At 38.1% G+C, this 15,653-nt stretch overlaps 1 protein-coding gene across 1 annotated transcript in view; it reads left to right on the top strand.

Annotated features, from left to right (window-relative positions):
• Nucleotides 1–15,653, top strand: part of LOC127627339 (guanine nucleotide exchange factor subunit RIC1-like) — a 67,834-nt gene that overhangs the window by 31,738 nt on the left and 20,443 nt on the right. Inside the window, exons 3-7 of the mRNA XM_052103688.1 lie at nt 6,111–6,190; nt 10,379–10,486; nt 14,699–14,841; nt 15,190–15,326; nt 15,634–15,653. The exon at nt 15,634–15,653 is cut by the window's right edge and continues 72 nt beyond it. Of these exons, the coding sequence (XP_051959648.1) occupies nt 6,111–6,190; nt 10,379–10,486; nt 14,699–14,841; nt 15,190–15,326; nt 15,634–15,653 (488 nt within the window). The remainder of the gene's footprint in view (nt 1–6,110; nt 6,191–10,378; nt 10,487–14,698; nt 14,842–15,189; nt 15,327–15,633) is intronic.

Genomic DNA, 15,653 nt, shown 5'->3' with positions numbered 1-15,653 from the left:
ATCTGGACGAGTCCCTGTGTGTGAAGTGTGTTTGGAGAAAGACTTTGGATCCGGATGAGTCCCTGTGTGAGAAGTGTGTTTGGAGAAAGACCTCTGGATCCGGACGAGTCCCTGTGTGAGAAGTATGTTTGGAGAAAGACTTTGGATCCGGATGAGTCCCTGTGTGAGAAGTGTGTTTGGAGAAAGACCTCTGGATCCGGACGAGTCCCTGTGTGAGAAGTATGTTTGGAGAAAGACTTTGGATCCGGACGAGTACCTGTGTGAGAAGTGTGTTCGGAGAAAGACCCCTGGATCCGGACGAGTCCCGGTGTGAGAAGTGTGTTCGGAGAAAGACCTCTGGATCCGGACGAGTCCCTGTGTGAGAAGTGTGTTCGGAGAAAGACCTCTGGATCCGGACGAGTCCCTGTGTGTGAAGTGTGTTTGGAGAAAGACTTTGGATCCGGATGAGTCCCTGTGTGAGAAGTGTGTTTGGAGAAAGACCTCTGGATCCGGACGAGTCCCTGTGTGTGAAGTGTGTTTGGAGAAAGACTTTGGATCCGGACAAGTCCCTGTGTGAGAAGTGTGTTCGGAGAAAGACCTCTGGAACCGGACGAGTCCCTGTGTGTGAAGTGTGTTTGGAGAAAGACTTTGGATCCGGACGAGTCCCTGTGTGAGAAGTGTGTTCAGAGAAAGACCTCTGGTCCCAGACGAGTCCCTGTGTGAGAAGTGTGTTTGGAGAAAGACCTCTGGATCTGGACAAGTCCCTGTGTGTGAAGTGTGTTTGGAGAAAGACCCCTGGATCTGGATGAGTACCTGTATGTGAAGTGTGTGTTTGGAGAAAGACTTTGGATCCGGACAAGTCCCTGTGTGTAAAGTGTGTTTGGAGAAAGACCTCTGGATCCGGACGAGTCCCTGTGTGTGAAGTGTGTTCGGAGAAAGACCTCTGGTCCCAGACGAGTTGCTGTGTGAAGTGTGTTCGGAGAAAGACCTCTGGTCCCGGACGAGTCCCTGTGTGAAGTGTGTTTGGAGAAAGACCCCTGGATATGGACGAGTCCCCGTGTGATGTGTGTTTGGAGAAAGACCCCTGGATCCGGACGAGTTCCTGTGTGTGAAGTGTGTTCGGAGAAAGACCTCTGGTCCCAAACGAGTCCCCGTGTGATGTGTGTTCAGAGAAAAATGTCTGGATCTGGACGAGTCCCTGTGTGAAGTGTGTTTGGAGAAAGACCCCTGGATCTGGATGAGTCCCTGTGTGAAGTGTGTTTGGAGAAAGACCCCTGGATCCAGACGAGTCCCTGTGTGTGAAGTGTGTTTGGAGAAAGACTTTGGATCCGGACGAGTCCCTGTGTGAGAAGTGTGTTCAGAGAAAGACCTCTGGTCCCAGACGAGTCCCTGTGTGTGAAGTGTGTTCGGAGAAAGACCCCTGGATCCGGACGAGTCCCTGTGTGAAGTGTGTTTGGAGAAAGACTTTGGATCCGGACAAGTCCCTGTGTGAGAAGTGTGTTCGGAGAAAGACCTCTGGTCCCAGACGAGTCCCTGTGTTTGAAGTGTGTTTGGAGAAAGACCTCTGGATCCGGACGAGTCCCTATGTGTGAAGTGTGTTCCAAGAAAGACCCCTGGATCCGGACGAGTCCCTGTGTGTGAGAAGTGTGTTCGGACAAAGACCTCTGGATCCGGACAAGTCCCTGTGTGTGAAGTGTGTTTGGAGAAAGACCTCGGGATCCGGATGAGTCCCTGTGTGTGAAGTGTGTTTGGAGAAAGACCTCGGGATCCGGACGAGTCCCTGTGTGAGAAGTGTGTTCGGAGAAAGACCTCTGGATCCGGACGAGTCCCTGTGTGAGAAGTGTGTTTGGAGAAAGACCTCTGGACCTGGACAAGTCCCTGTGTGTGAAGTGTGTTTGGAGAAAGATCCCTGGATCCGGACGAGTCCCTGTGTGTGAAGTGTGTTCGGAGAAAGAGCTCTGGATCTGGATGAGTACCTGTGTGTGAAGTGTGTGTTTGGAGAAAGACTTTGGATCCGGACAAGTCCCTGTGTGTAAAGTGTGTTTGGAGAAAGACCTCTGGATCCGGACAAGTCCCTGTGTGTGAAGTGCGTTCGGAGAAAGACCTCTGGTCCCAGACGAGTCGCTGTGTGAAGTGTGTTCGGAGAAAGACCTCTGGTCCCGGACGAGTCCCTGTGTGAAGTGTGTTTGGAGAAAGACCCCTGGATCTGGACGAGTCCCCATGTGATGTGTGTTTGGAGAAAGACCTCTGGATCCGGACGAGTCCCTGTGTGTGAAGTGTGTTCGGAGAAAGACCTCTGGTCCCAGACGAGTCCCCGTGTGATGTGTGTTCAGAGAAAAATGTCTGGATCTGGACGAGTCCCTGTTTGAAGTGTGTTTGGAGAAAGACCCCTGGATCTGGACGAGTCCCTGTGTGAAGTGTGTTTGGAGAAAGACCCCTGGATCTGGACGAGTCCCTGTGTGTGATGTGTATTCAAAGAAAGACCTCTGGTCCCGGACGAGTCCCCGTGTGATGTGTGTTCAGAGAAAGACCCCTGGATCCGGACGAGTTCCCGTGTGATGTGTGTTCAGAGAAAGACCCCTGGATCCGGACGAGTCCCTGTGTGAAGCTCCTGCTGAGAAATATCAATAATCATCAAACCTACTGTAACATTTTGTTTTGCAAATGTTGCCCGCTGAGGTGAAATACAGCAGAAATGAATCATCATTTTAAGCTGATTCTTTTTAAGCTGATTCTTTTTTTGAATCATTTGAACAAATTCCATATGCATTTGTGATGTCATCATTTGAAACCATCTATAAAATTCAGTGTAATCATAAATGTAATCTGTCACCTTCTCGTTTTTAAACTGAAAAAATAAGTTTAAACTAAACTGAAACCAGAAATACGCTGAGAAATGAATACTGAAGTAAACTGGATTGACAAATTGAATATAAAATAGAAATAATTAAAATTAAAAACGATAATAACCCTTTCCCAAATTACCTTAAAATCCCAAATTGTAATTTTTGCAAACAGATGTTTTTTTGTTTACATTTGTAATATATGCGAGTTATGGCTGTCATGATTAAGACATTTGGCCGACGGTTAATTGTCAAATAAATAATTGTGATTATGACGATTAACTGTCTGTTTTAAGGCTATGATGATTAATTGTCATATTTCTTAAGGTGCACGAGTTCTTCATAAATCTTAAGGAGTAATTTTTACATATTTAACTTCAATTATATAAATCAAATAATAAAAAATGGATATATGATTTACTTTTAAGGCTTTATAAATGTAGGAATGACATGAAAAATATCAAAATATTTCTAAATATTTAAAATATGTCTCTTGGTCAACTTTAGTTCTGTTTTTGGTGAACTCATAAATAAATTATAGTTTTGTTTTTTCATTAAAAAAAATACAATATAAAATATATATTTTTATGATTTACATCATATAATATAATTTTATATTTAGTTATACTATATTATATATAATATTTAATGACTATGTATAATACATATAATTAAATAATATATATATATAATTATATTATATATAATAGTAAAATATTTCTGTCCTAATTTCTTTACTTTCAGATGTCAAATAATATAAAAATCAGTAAATGTTGTTTTTTCAAATTGCAATAATGAGATTTTAAGTTTAAATGTTTTTTTTATTATTATTATTATAAAAAATTCACAATGCTGAAATCCTATTGGTCCTAAAATTGACCTAATTTCTTCAATGCAAAATTAAAATAGAGATATTTTCTCTGGAAAGGGCTATTTTTCTTAAAGAAATGTTTCTTGTTTCAAGGATTTTTAGATATTTTTAAAGGAAAACAAACACTTTTGAATATTGAAATGAATTTATGAACTGTGTCCTTTAATCTATTCATTGAAGTGAAACATCCAAACATATAAATATATCCAAATATATTCACTAAAATGAACGTTCCCAGTCTCACGCGACCTTTCAATGAACACATCACTTCCTTTTTGCCCTCTGTTGAACTCTCCGTCGTGAGTATGAAGTAAACGGTGCTGTAGAATAAGACAAATCGAGCGTCTCTAAAGAAAGCGCTGAGCTCATCGCTGCGGTCACATCAGTTCACAAGTGTTTGAGGGGATTGTGGGAGTTTTGGCCTGTGTCTCGCTCCAGCTGTGGAAAACTCCAGAATAAACACTCGCTCCAGAGCGCTGAACCCGACAGGAAGTTCATTCTCTCCTTCATTCTTCACCGTGACTCTGGCCAGTTTTCCAGCGTCTGTCCTGACAGGAATGCTCCACGCTGTTTTCATTTGCTCTATTTCCTCTCGGGTTTTCCACGTCTGTCTGAAATGTAGAAATATTTCAGTGGTCTCAAACTGTTCTATTGAATGATGGATTATCTCTCAGATGTCAGTGTTCATAATGACACATTTCACTGTCTTTCATTTTCACATGATGTTGTTGTCATGGTGATGTTCTGTAAGTACAGAGTGAGTTCATGACCGTTATTGTGCTGGTGCATTATACGACAGAACCACTGAAGTTGTGTTCAACCAAAGAACGTGTTTAAACGACACAACATATCTAAAACACACCTTTTTTATTATTCTTTAAAACTGTACAGATTGGAATTGATGCTCTCAAATAAAATGTAATATCCTCCCCCGAAAAATTATATTAAATAAATCTTTGGTTTCTAACTTTCAATTTGTGCTGAATTAAATAAAAATATAATTATGAGAATGTGATTCTTTTCACATTACAGTAATAACATTTTGGGGAACATTTGATCATTTTAAATAAAAAAAAAAGAATATTAATGGTGCTAAAATAGGCCTTATTTATTAATTTGATTTAGTGTAAAATCTGAAAATATTTTAAATTTTTTTTGTAAAGCGATATATCTGGTTTCCAACCTTAAATTTATGCTGAATTAAATATTATTATTATTATTATTATTATTATTATTATTATTATTATTAAAAAAATCATTCTAAGAATTTCTTTTTTTTCACATTACAGTAATGAAATTTTAGGGACTTTTTTTTATAATTTTAAATAAATAAAAAATAATGCTGAAATGCAACATATTAATGGTCTTATTTTTTTTTTGTAAAATATAATGTATTACTTTATACTATTTTGCGTAAAATAATCTGGACATAAATTAAATTTATGCTGAAATAAATAATAAAAAAAATCGATATAAGAATGAGTTTTCACATTACAGTAATTAAATTTGTGTGATGCTTCTTTTTATAATTTTCTTTAAATTAAAAAAAAAAATATATATATATATATATTTTTTTTTTTTTTTTTTTTATTAAAAATAATGCTGAAATGCAACAAATATTAATGGAGCTAAAATAGGTCTTATTTTTATAATTTGATTTTGGGTAAAATAAAACCAGGACATGTTTTAATATTTATTTATTTTTTTGTAAAGTGATATCTTTGGTTTCCAACCTTACATTTATGCTGAATTAAATAATAATAATAAAAATCATTATAAGATAATATAATAATATAAAAAATTATGCTGAAATGCAACAAATATTAATGGTCCAATAATTTTTTTTGGTAATTTCTCTTTATTATTCCTGAAACCTGTATTCCATGCACAATCCCCCACTCTAACATTTAATATATATATATATAATAGCACTTATGACATATTGCAACTTATTATTTATTGTTGTACTTTGCACATTGTCACTTCTTACATCTGACTGTCATTAGTTTTGCTCTTAAATGTGTTTATTACTGTAAATTGTGTCGTGTGCTATTATGTGTATACGTCCTTGTACATCTGTTCTTGCTAAACACATTTTTAAAGTCACCATTTGTATTTTCACCAAAAATGTCTTAAATGATTTAGTTTGATTAGGAAAGCTCTAGAGCATGTACGTTATAATCGTATCTGATCATGCATAAACGAGTCCTCTGGACTGAATGCTGCTCCGTTAAACTCGAGCGAGGCCAAACCGTGTGTGTGTGTGTGTGTGTGTGTGTGTGTGTGTGTGTGTGTGTGTGTGTGTGTGTGTGCAGTAACAATATCCTGCTATCAATTAAACATTCTGATGTTGAGTTAAACTGACTGCTTTCATCAATAACCTGTCTGTCTCTCTCTCTCTCTCTCTCTCTCTCTAGGCAGCGAATGGTTACGTTTTGCTATTCGACATCATTGAAGGGTCCGATGATAAACACCTGTACGAGCCCGTCTATCCAAAGTGAGTGACCCTTGACCCTGTTTGTACTAATTTTAGCTTCAGCACATCCACACTCCCGCATCATCATTTCCTCAATCCTGTTGTGATTGTTCATTCTATTGTTGATGTTTGTCTTTGGGTCGTCCTGTTGAGACACACGGTCTGTGGATGATCGGAAAGAAAAGAACGACGTGGAATTGGCAAATGATTTAAGATCACTGATTTACAAGCGTATACGGGCTCTTTCAGGAGCAGCGCAAATTAAGGAATATCGCAGGCAATGTTGTGCTAAAACTATTCATACTGAATAAAGACAGAATAAATACTTTCAGTTTTTAATTCGAATCATGCACGGATACGTCGTCTTGTTATATGCGTTTACCGACTGATGCCGTTACTCTTAAAGAGACAGTACTAAGCACGTGTTCTACATATCAATGTTATACATGTAAATAGTACAAATTATGCAAGTAAACAATAGAAATGTAACAAAAAAATTATGCAAAAAATCTGAATATTAAATATTATTTTTATTAGGGCTGTCAAATCGATAAATTTGTTTTTATCAAATTAATTACGTGGTAATTAATCGAATTAGTCGCATATGAAAATAGTTGTGGAGAAAGACCCTCAAATAACAATAATTCAATATATAGTGTTAATAATAAGAATAATATTCAGATATTTAAAATGCATTACATATACAGACAAATAGTGACTTTAGAATCCCATATATTGTTTATTTGTATATTATTGAACATAAGGCAGTCATTGACAGACAGTTCACAACAATCCATTTTGCAATTTATTTTTTTTATCAATCACTGCTGTTGGAGCGTCTCACTTTGGTTGCATCGCATCAGTAACACACAGTTTTTAGGTCGCTGTGTCAAGTTAAACATACTTTAATACTTAGAAAACATTTCAAGATCCCTAAATTTGAATTTGTGCTCCATCAAAATGTTTTTAATGCAAGATCGCGTCCTCGTGTTGCGCTGTCTGCTGAAGGGTTGGTTTGTTCTCTGTATAAGCTGCTCGTTGCCTATACAGCTGAAGTTTCTCTTACTGCCCCCTAGAGGAAACAGCTGGTACATCATGCTTGAATTGCTCAGGAATCTTCCTTATTACTGTCCCAGGACATGATTAATTACTTAAATCTTTGAATGCATTATTTTTTACGTAATTAATCACACTGAATTAAAGTGTTAAATCGACAGCCCTAATTAGGTTGGCTTGAATGTTAGAAATGCTTAGCTATGTGCTAAAACATGGTAGCAAAATGCTAATACATGGTAGCAATGCCTAGCTTAGTGTTAAAACATGTTAGCAACATGGTAGCAATGCCTAGCTTAGTGCTAAAACATGTTAGCAACATGGTAATAACATGCTAAAACATGGTAACAATGCCTAGCTTAGTGTTAAAACATGGTAACAATGCCTAGCTTAGTGTTAAAACATGCTAACAACATGGTAACAACATGGTAACAATGCCTAGCTTAGTGTTAAAACATGTTAGCAACATGGTAGCAGTGTGCTAAAACATGGTAGCAATGCCTAGCTTAGTGCTAAACATGTTAGCAACATGGTAACAACATGTTAACAATGCCTAGCTTAGTGTTAATACATGTTAGCAACATGGTAACAATGTGCTAAAACATGGTAGCGTTGCCTAGCTTAGTGCTAAACATGCTAGCAACATGGTAACAACATGTTCCAAAATGGTAGCAATGCTTAGCTTAGTGTTAAAACATGTTAGCAACGCCTAGCTTAGTGCTAAAACATGTTAGCAACATGCTAAATCATGGTAGCAATGCCTAGCTTAGTGTTAAATCATGGTAGCAACATGTTAAAACATGGTAGCAATGCCTAGCTTAGTGCTAAACATGTTAGCAACATGGTAACAACATGTTAACAATGCCTAGCTTAGTGTTAAAACATGCTAGCAACATGGTAACAACATGTTAACAATGCCTAGCTTAGTGTTAATACATACTAGCAACATGGTAACAATGTGCTAAAACATGGTAGCGTTGCCTAGCTTAGTGCTAAACATGCTAGCAGCATGGTAATAACATGCTAAAACATGGTAACAATGCCTAGCTTAGTGTTAAAACATGGTAACAATGCCTAGCTTAGTGTTAAAACATGTTAGCAACATGGTAACAACATGGTAACAATGCCTAGCTTAGTGTTAAAACATGTTAGCAACATGGTAGCAATGTGCTAAAACATGGTAGCAATGCCTAGCTTAGTGCTAAACATGTTAGCAACATGGTAACAACATGTAAACAATGCCTAGCTTAGTGTTAATACATTTTAGCAATATGGTAACAATGTGCTAAAACATGGTAGCTTTGCCTAGCTTAGTGCTAAACATGTTAGCAACATGGTAACAACATGTTACAACATGGTAGCAATGCTTTGCTTAGTGTTAAAACATGTTAGCAATGCCTAGTTTAGTGCTAAAACATGCTAGCAACATGTTAACAACATGCTAAATCATGGTAGCAATGCCTAGCTTAGTGTTAAATCATGGTAGCAACATGTTAAAACATGGTAGCAATGCCTAGCTTAGTGCTAAACATATTAGCAACATGGTAACAACATGTTAACAATGCCTAGCTTAGTGTTAAAACATGCTAGCAACATGGTAACAACATGTTAACAATGCCTAGCTTAGTGTTAATACATGCTAGCAACATGGTAACAATGTGCTAAAACATGGTAGCGTTGCCTAGCTTAGTGCTAAACATGCTAGCAACATGGTAACAACATGTTACAACATGGTAGCAATGCTTAGCTTAGTGTTAAAACATGTTAGCAACGCCTAGCTTAGTGCTAAAACATGCTAGCAACATGCTAACAACATGCTAAATCATGGTAGCAATGCCTAGCTTAGTGTTAAATCATGGAACAACATGTTAAAACATGGTAACAATGCCTAGCTTAGTGTTAAAACATGCTAGTAACATGGTAACAACATGGTAACAATGCCTAGCTTAGTGTTAAAACATGGTAGCAACTTGCTAAACATGGTAGCAATGCCTAGTTTAGTGCTAAACATGCTAGCAACATGGTAGCAACATGTAGCAACATGCTAGCAATGGCTGGCTTAGTGTTAAAACATGTTAAATCATGATAGCAATGTCTAGCTAAGTGTTTAACTTGCTAGCAATATGCTGAAAACGTGCAAAAGCATGTTAGCAATGCCTGGCTTAGTGTTAAAACATGTTAAATCATGATAGCAATGTCTAGCTAAGTGTTTAACTTGCTAGCAACATGCTGAAAACGTGCAAAAGCATGTTAGCAATGCCTGGCTAAGTGTTAAAACATGCTAACAACTTGCTAATACATGCTAGCAATGCCTAGCTTAGTGCAAAAACATGCTAGACACATGCTAACATCATGTTAGCAATGCCTAGATAAACGTTAAAACATGCTAGCAATGCCTAGCAACATTTGGTTCATACTTTTTCAACTTCATACTTTTTTCAAATCTTGTTTAAACTATCAGACGAAGCTTTTTCAAGATAACCTCAAAGTTTGTCTACAATATGTATCATCTAGTTATAACAAAATAGGAATAATGTGGTGCAATCATTCTGCTTGTTTGTTGCTGCTGCCTTCTGCTCTAACGATAAAAATAGTTTAATGTCTATCTGGAATTTTGGTCTGTTTTTTTAAATCATCAGCTCATGTTACTGTTCTACTTCGAGTTTGCCGACTGCTTGTTTTCCATCCCGACTTTCCTGCAAAGACATGCCCACACACACACACACACCTGTAGCCCACAGCGGTTTAGTCACACACATTGATATTGGCACATTAGACTTTCTGATGCACTCACACCTCTCACCTGTGTGCTGTGAAACTAAATCTCACACACATGTTAACACAAACACACACTGATATAAATCTCTCTTCCATGACGTCCTCTATTTTACCCCATTCTCTGTCTTTTACACACACACGCACATGCAACTTCTGAGAATCATTGTTCTTGTTAAAATCATTCTCGGTTTTCAGGACAGAGTTTGTGTCAAGTCCAGACCTGTCTCACACACACACACTGTCTACCTCTCTGAAGTGTATCATTGCATGGTTACTGTCCAATAACAAAGTGGTTAACTGTTCAGAGCTGATTTGTAATGAAGCATTTACAGAGAATGCAAGATAAACCATTTTTCTTTTCATGTGTGTGTGTTTTAGGGGTAGTGTTCGTGTGAAGGTGTCTCAGGGTTATAAAGAGGAACAGTGCGCTCCAGCTCTCACACTAGAGATGAAGAAACCTGTTGACCTGGAGGCTCCTATCAGCTGGTACACACACACACACACACACACACACACACACACACACACACACACACACACACACATTTACTTTTGATGGGTGTTTCACTTCTGGAGCTTTTATCACAGTGGACTTTAAGAAAGTGAAGTCTCAAACATTTGTTTACACTCTCACTCGTTGTATTTGCTAGTGTATGAACATGCATCATCATTCAAGTCATGAAACTTCCCACCGCAGTGTCATTTCAGCACATCCCAAATTCTGTATTGGGTTTAATTGAATTCTGTGCTGGGAATGACGGAAGGATCATTTCATAGCTAATATTTTATGCATCCTAAATGCACAAAATTAAATCATGTTTTCATACATTTTGCATAATTGGGCAACATTTTTGGTTTGGTGGGAATGACGTCACAACATCCACTCCTTAAAAATCCCCACAATGCCCCTTTAAATGGCGGCAGCATCGTTGCTCATGTTCCCTTATCGGAAACATCGTCATGTCTTCTCAAGTCTCAAGTCCTTAGAAGACGTGTAAATATATGATGTTGAAGCCGTATATTCTCTTTAAACTGATGCAAGAGAAACAATCTTTTAAATATTAATAAAAGATTAAAATCCTTTTTGTATTTATTTCTTTTCTCATTTATCTTTCATAATAACACTGTAAAAGAAGAAAGTAGGGAGGGAAGAACAGAAAGAAGGAAAGAGAAAGAAAATGAAGGAATGAAGGAAGAGAAGGAAATAAGGGATGGGAGAGAATGGAGGAAAGAAAAGGGAGAAAGAAAAGAAAGAAAGAAAGAAGGGAGGAAATGAGGAATGAAGGTAGGAAGGAAGAAGTCAGAGAAGAAAGAATGGAGAAATGAAGGAAAGGAGAAAAGAAAGGATGGCATGAAGGATGGAGGAAGGGAAAAAAGGAAAAGAAAGGAGAAATAAATGAAAGAAAGAATGGAGGAAAAGGGAAAGAATGGAGAATAACAGAAAATAGGAAATAGAAAGTGGAGAAAATACTGAAAAAAGGTAGGAAGTATAAAAAGGAAGGATAGAAAGAGGTAGAGAAAAAAGAAAAAGGAAGAAATGTAAAAGAAGGAAAAATAAAGGGGGAAGGAAAGAATGTAGGATGAAAATAAATTATAAATGGAGGGAAGAAAGTATAGAGGAAGAAAGGAAATAATAAATGAAGGAGTGAAGAAAAAAGGATGAAAGGAAAGAAAGTGGTAGCATAGTGGGCTAAAGCACATAACTGGTAATCAGAAGGTTGCTGGTTCGATCCCCACAGTCACCACCATTGTGTCCTTGAGTATGACACTTAACTCCAGGTTGCTCTGGGGGGGATTGTCCCTGTAATAAGTGCACTGTAAGTCGCTTTGGATAAAAGCATCTGATAAATGCATAAATGTAAATGGAAGAAAATAAATAATAAAGGAGGGGGGGAGGGAAGAAAGAAGGAAAGAATTAAGAAAATAAATAAAGGAGGGAAGGAAGGAGAAAAGAGAAAAATAAAAAGAGAGATGGACGGAAAGAAAGAAAAATGAATGAGAAAGGAACGAAAGAAAGAAAAATACAGAATGAAAGTGCAGTATGTGAATGTTCTGTATTTTTTTTATTTTTTGCCAAACATTTGCTAAGTACAACCAAATTCTAAAACAAAAGTTTAGTGTGTTTGCTTGGGGATGTTTTTTAGGGTGTTTGCTTGGGGATGTTTATTTGGTGTGATTGTTTGGGGATGTTTTTTAGGGTGTTTGTTTGGGGATGTTTGTTTGGTGTGTTTGTTTGGTGTGATTGTTTGGGGATGTTTTTTTAGGGTGTTTGCTTGGGGATGTTTGTTTGGTGTGATTGTTTGGGGATGTTTGTTTAGGGTGTGTGTTTGGGGATGTTTTTTAGGGTGTTTGCTTGGGGATGTTTATTTGGTGTGATTGTTTGGGGATGTTTTTTAGGGTGTTTGTTTGGGGATGTTTGTTTGGTGTGTTTGTTTGGTGTGATTGTTTGGGGATGTTTTTTTAGGGTGTTTGCTTGGGGATGTTTGTTTGGTGTGATTGTTTGGGGATGTTTGTTTAGGGTGTGTGTTTGGGGATGTTTTTAGGGTGTTTGCTTGGGGATGTTTATTTGGTGTGATTGTTTGGGGATGTTTTTTAGGGTGTTTGTTTGGGGATGTTTGTTTGGTGTGTTTGTTTGGTGTGATTGTTTGGGGATGTTTTTTAGGGTGTTTGCTTGGGGATGTTTGTTTGGTGTGATTGTTTAGGGGATGTTTGTTTGGGTGTGATTGTTTGGGGATGTTTTTTAGGGTGTTTGCTTGGGGATGTTTATTTGGTGTGATTGTTTGGGGATGTTTTTTAGGGTGTTTGGGGATGTTTGTTTGGTGTGTTTGTTTGGTGTGATTGTTTGGGGATGTTTTTTTAGGGTGTTTGCTTGGGGATGTTTGTTTGGTGTGATTGGGGATGTTTTTTAGGGTGTTTGCTTGGGGATGTTTGTTTGGTGTGATTGTTTGGGGATGTTTTTTTAGGGTGTTTGCTTGGGGATGTTTGTTTGGTGTGATTGTTTGGGGATGTTTTTTAGGGTGTTTGCTTGAGGATGTTTGTTTGGTGTGATTGTTTGGGGATGTTTGGTGTGATTGTTTGGGGATGTTTTTTTAGGGTGTTTGCTTGGGGATGTTTGTTTGGTGTGATTGTTTGGGGATGTTTTTTAGGGTGTTTGCTTGGGGATGTTTGTTTGGTGTGATTGTTTGGGGATGTTTTTTAGGGTGTTTGCTTGAGGATGTTTGTTTGGTGTGATTGTTTGGGGATGTTTGGTGTGATTGTTTGGGGATGTTTTTTAGGGTGTTTGTTTGGGGATGTTTGTTTGGTGTGATTGTTTGGGGATGTTTTTTAGGGTGTTTGTTTGGGGATGTTTGTTTGGTGTGTTTGTTTGGTGTGATTGTTTGGGGATGTTTTTTTAGGGTGTTTGCTTGGGGATGTTTGTTTGGTGTGATTGGGGATGTTTTTTAGGGTGTTTGCTTGGGGATGTTTGTTTGGTGTGATTGTTTGGGGATGTTTGTTTGGTGTGATTGTTTGGGGATTTTTTTTAGGGTGTTTGCTTGGGGATGTTTGTTTGGGGATGTTTTTTTAGGGTGTTTGCTTGGGGATGTTTGTTTGGTGTGATTGGGGATGTTTTTTAGGGTGTTTGCTTGGGAATGTTTGTTTGGTGTGATTGTTTGGGGATGTTTGTTTGGTGTGATTGTTTGGGGATGTTTGTTTGGGGATGTTTTTTAGGGTGTTTGCTTGGGGATGTTTGTTTGGTGTGATTGTTTGGGGATGTTTTTTTAGGGTGTTTGCTTGGGGATGTTTGTTTGGTGTGATTGTTTGGGGATGTTTGTTTAGGGTGTTTGCTTGGGGATGTTTGTTTGGTGTGTTTGTTTGGTGTGTTTGTTTAGGGTGTGTGTTTGGGGATGTTTTTTTAGGGTGTTTGCTTGAGGATGTTTGTTTGGTGTGATTGTTTGGGGATGTTTGTTTGGTGTGATTGTTTGGGGATGTTTTTTTAGGGTGTTTGCTTGGGGATGTTTGTTTGGTGTGATTGTTTGGGGATGTTTTTTTAGGGTGTTTGCTTGGGGATGTTTGTTTGGTGTGATTGTTTGGGGATGTTTGTTTAGGGTGTTTGCTTGGGGATGTTTGTTTGGTGTGTTTGTTTGGGGATGTTTGTTTAGGGTGTGTGTTTGGGGATGTTTTTTTAGGGTGTTTGCTTGAGGATGTTTGTTTGGTGTGATTGTTTGGGGATGTTTGTTTAGGGTGTTTGCTTGGGGATGTTTGTTTGGTGTGATTGTTTGGGGATGTTTGTTTAGGGTGTTTGCTTGGGGATGTTTGTTTGGTGTGTTTGTTTGGTGTGATTGTTTGGGGATGTTTGTTTAGGGTGTTTGCTTGGTGTGATTGTGGATGTTTGTTTGGGGTGTTTGTTTGGTGTGATTGTTTGGGGATGTTTGTTTAGGGTGTTTGCTTGGTGTGATTGTTTGGTGTGTTTGCTTGGTGATGTTTGTTTAGGGTGTGTGATTAGTGTGTTTGTTTAGGGTGTTTGCTTGGTGTGATTGTGGATGTTTGTTTGGGGATGTTTGTTTAGGGTGTTTGCTTGGTGTGATTGTTTGCGGGTGTTTGTAGGGTGTTTGCTTGGTGTGATTGCTTGGTGATGTTTTTTGTTTGTGATTGCTTGGTGTGTTTGTTTAGGGTGTTTGTGATGTTCATCAATGGATAATAATTGTGTTTGTTTTGCAGTTTGCAGACGCTGCAGGAGGATCTGTTAGTGGCGACCGCAGATGGTTATCTGCACATGCTACACTGGGACGGTGTCAGTAATGGTCAAAGAGCCATTAATCTGTGTACGATCCCCTTCTCTCTGGACCTGCAGTCATCACGAGGTGACACAAGTAGCATGTTGTTAAGATTACAACGTGATCCTCGAACAAATCTCAGAACATGCAAATATTGTGTAATATAGTCAATCTTTAATTAGAACAATTTCTATATTGATTCCAAAATTCAATTTTTGTTCTCTTTTCTTTACAAGTACATTTTTATACTCGTTTCTAGAGCGCTTAGTTGCAAACGAGCTTTTGCTACTATCCATTTGTACAATGCATCTTTTTTTTTTATCTTCATCTGCCATATTGTGTCTAAAATACAGAATGGTCACTCTTGCAGTAAAACGGTGTATACGTTTGTCTACAATGTGACTCAACTCATCTATATGTGTGTGTTTGCGTCAGGAGGGCCGTGTTTAGATCTGGAGGGTGTTCACATTCGGGATATGGAATATTGTGCGACGCTGGATGGATTCGCTGTCGTATTTGACGACGGGCGACTTGGATTTATCACGCCAACCGCTAACAGACTCGCCACAGACGTAAGAGAGTTTTTTGAATATATAATCAGCATTAAACACAGAGAGATCGTTAAAGACACATTGTTTTTGAGGACTGGAAGGCATGAAATAAACTGTCCTGTTGTACATATTTAACACACGTTCTTGTGTTACTTTGGCAGTAACTAACCTCCATACTCAAGGGGGCGATTTCCTTTAAAAGTTTGTGCTGTTAAATTGAGGTGTTATTATTCATGTTGCTGCTATAAACATGTCAATGGTTTAACTAACTTGTTCAGCAGCATTCTCTTCCGTTTATATACTTTGTGTGTCTGTGTGTGTTGTGTAGCAGTTGCAGGGCGTGTGGGC

This window comes from Xyrauchen texanus, chromosome 34 (genome assembly GCF_025860055.1).
Source record: "Xyrauchen texanus isolate HMW12.3.18 chromosome 34, RBS_HiC_50CHRs, whole genome shotgun sequence".
Classification (NCBI taxonomy): domain Eukaryota; kingdom Metazoa; phylum Chordata; class Actinopteri; order Cypriniformes; family Catostomidae; genus Xyrauchen; species Xyrauchen texanus.
The sequence above is the reverse complement of the archived record's forward strand: the minus strand, read 5'-3'. Positions and strand labels throughout refer to the sequence as shown.